The sequence below is a fragment of the Eimeria tenella genome, genomic scaffold (genome assembly GCF_000499545.2).
Source record: "Eimeria tenella Houghton genomic scaffold, Eth_scaff1277, whole genome shotgun sequence".
NCBI classification, from domain to species: domain Eukaryota; phylum Apicomplexa; class Conoidasida; order Eucoccidiorida; family Eimeriidae; genus Eimeria; species Eimeria tenella.
In genome coordinates this window covers 1-2,864 of record NW_013543743.1, presented here as the reverse complement: position 1 = coordinate 2,864, position 2,864 = coordinate 1, and the positions used below count along the sequence as shown (strand labels likewise).

General features: G+C 58.6%; 1 protein-coding gene across 1 annotated transcript; it reads right to left on the bottom strand.

Annotated features, from left to right (window-relative positions):
- Positions 1 to 35: 35 nt before the first annotated feature.
- ETH_00016720 (uncharacterized protein) lies at positions 36 to 2,651 on the bottom strand (the record flags this gene model as incomplete). The annotated part of the gene is made up of 6 exons (XM_013378995.1): positions 36 to 362; positions 493 to 729; positions 925 to 1,023; positions 1,308 to 1,466; positions 1,766 to 1,929; positions 2,267 to 2,651. 6 exons carry the CDS (start codon positions 2,649 to 2,651, stop codon positions 36 to 38), a joined length of 1,371 nt encoding a protein of 456 aa, XP_013234449.1.
- Positions 2,652 to 2,864: the final 213 nt, after the last annotated feature.

Below are 2,864 nucleotides of genomic sequence, written 5' to 3'. Positions count from 1 at the left end.
GCAGCAGCATTCAAAGCCGCATCCTAGTGGGCCTCTCAGATGGCTGCTGGCAGCTGCGGCGGATTGCGGGGGGCCCCACATCTGGGACGGAGCTGCTGCTGCTGCTCCTGCAGCAGCAGCAGCTCCGTCCCAGATGTGGGGCCCCCCGCAATCCGCCGCAGCTGCCAGCAGCCATCTGAGAGGCCCACTAGGATGCGGCTTTGAATGCTGCTGCTTCTCTTTTTGCTGCTGCTGCTGCTGAATCGCTTGCTGCTGCTGCTGCTGCTGCTGCTGCTGCTGCTGTTGCTGCTGCTGTAGCCGCTCACAGCGTCCAGGCAGAGGAGCTCACTTCGCACGCTGAAGGACTGCAGCAGCTGCAGTGTCTGAGCATAAACCCTAAACCCTAAACCCTAAACTCTAAACCCTAAACCCTGAGCCCTCGCGCTCTGGCGGCGTGAAGCAGCTGCTGCTGCCGGCTGCTCAAGGGTTTAGGGTTTAGGGTTTAGGGTTTACTTCGAAAGAGAAGATGCGAACAACATTGTCTAAGGACGCGGCGGCGAGCAGCAGCTTTTGCCCCTCCTGCGTTGGCGGTGCTGCTGCTGCTGCTGCTGCAGGCGTTGCTGCAGCAGCAGCAGCAGCAACAACAGCAGCAGCAGCAGCAGGAAACTCGCGGACAACAGTCACTGTCTTTGCGAAGCTGCTGAGGCTCCACAGAGGAGCCGCCGGCTGCCGCACGTCCCACAGCCGGACCTGAACCCAAACCCTAAACCCTAAACCCTAAACCCTAAACCCTAAACCCTAGGCAGTAGCCGCCGAGAGCCCCGCCCAGCGCCTGAAGCCCCGCTAAAACCCTCGGCAGCTGCCCGCGCACAAGTCTGAGGGCCTCGCCAGCTTCAGGCCTAGGGCTTAGGGTTTAGGGTTTAGGGTTTAGGGTTTAGGGTTTACTTGAGTTCCAGCAGCAGTCAGCAGCTGCAGCGTCGCCGAGCCGTCTATGAGGCGAACACTTTCTGTGGGGTCTCCTTGGGGCAGCGAGAGGCAGCACTTCTGCAGCCACAAACCCTAAACCCTAAACCCTAAACCCTAAACCCTAGACCCTAAACCCTAGGCCCTGAACCCTACACCCTAGGAACTGAGTGTGCGAAGCGGCGACGCCAGCTGCAGCACGAGTCTGTGCCGCAGCCGCGGCCTGCGTAAACCCTAAACCCTAAACCCTAAACCCTAAACCCTAGCGGCGCTCTCTGGATCCCGGGCGCGCGGCCCCGGCGCAAAGCACCCCCACTCCCTAGCGTTTAGGGCTTAGGGTTTAGGGTTTAGGGTTTAGGGTTTACCTGGTGGCGAACATCCCACAAACGCGCCGTGGAATCGTAAGAACCCGAAAACACTAAACCCTCGAGGGTTTCTGAGGTGTCTAGACACCTCACGCTGTCGCTGTGGCCACTCAGAGCCGCAGAAAGAGCCCCAGTTTCCAGACTCCACTCCCGAACCACCTTTTCGCAAACCCTAAACCCTAAACCCTAAACCCTAAACCGTAGGTTCGGGGCCCTGGAGTCGGGCCCGCGGCCCGGCGAGCTCATCAAGCGTGGGCTGTAAACCCTCGACCCGCTAACCCTAAACCCTAAACCCTAAACCCTAGCAGTCACTCGGCGTTTGCGGCTGCTTGAGGCTAGCTTTCGCTGCTGGGGTTTAGGGTTTAGGGTTTACTGTGTCACCTCCAGCAGTAAAAAGAGCCCCGTAAAGCCCATTTAAAGCAGCATCACTTGGATAGGGTTTAGGGTTTAGGGTTTACCGTGTCATCTCCAGCAGCAAAAAGAGCTCCTTGAAACTTGTTAAACACCAGAGACCGCAGCGGCAGCTTTTGCTGCTGCTGCAGCCGCCGCAGCGTTTGCTTCGAGTGTACAGACACCACAGCAGCAAGGCCCAGCGACTCCCCCACTGCCGCGAGAGCTCCATCTGAACAAATAAATAAATAAATAATAAATAAATAATAAATAAATAAATAAATAATAAATAATAATAAATAATGGTGATAGAGGCAGGGAGTGATTGGAGGCAGTGCAGCAGCAGCAGCAGCAGCAGCAGCAGCAGCAGGGCCTGCAGCAGCAGCAGCAGCAGCAGCAGGTGTGCATTCTCTGTGTGCCTGTGCGGTGGGCAGCACAGGGTTTAGGGTTTAGGGTTTAGGGTTTGCCTGATCTGGCGGCAAGGGCCGTGACTGGGGACTTCGCAGAGAAGAACTTGACGGGCTCGGATTTGCTGCTGCTGCTGCTGCTGCAGCTGCTGCTGAAGACACGAGTGCCTTCTGCTAGCAGCCAGCTGCTGCTGAGCTGCTGCTGCTGCTGCTGCTGCTGTTTGCGTTTGCTGCTGCGCTGCAGCAGGGCTTCGATGTCGCCGTCTTCGCTGTCCTCTTGCTGCTGCTGCTGCTCTTCATCGGAGTCTGCTGCTGCTGCTGCTGCTCTGCTGCTGCTGCTGCTGCGCTGCAGCGGAGGCAGGAAGCAGCAGCAACTCACGGGGCCACTCAACCTGTCTATACACTCTAAACTCAAAGCCTGCTGCAGCCGCCGAGAGCCAGAAAGGGGGCCCCCACAGCTCAAGGGGTTTGCTGCTGCTGCTGCTGCTGCTGCTGCTGCTGGCACGATTGCCAGCGGCTCGTACTGCCCTCCAGCAGAGCGAGGCATTGTTTGCTGCTGCTGCTGCTGCTGCTGCTGCTGTTGGGGCTGTTGCCTGCTGTAGCTGCTGCCGCTGCTTCTCAGGCTGCTGTTGCTGCTGCTGCCACTGCTGCTGTTGCTGCTGCTGCTGCTGATTGCTGCTGCTGCCGCTTGCCAGCCGCCCTGCCTTCCGCCATCTGTCGTGCGGCCGCGCTTATTGCTGCTGCTGCTGCTGCTGCTGCT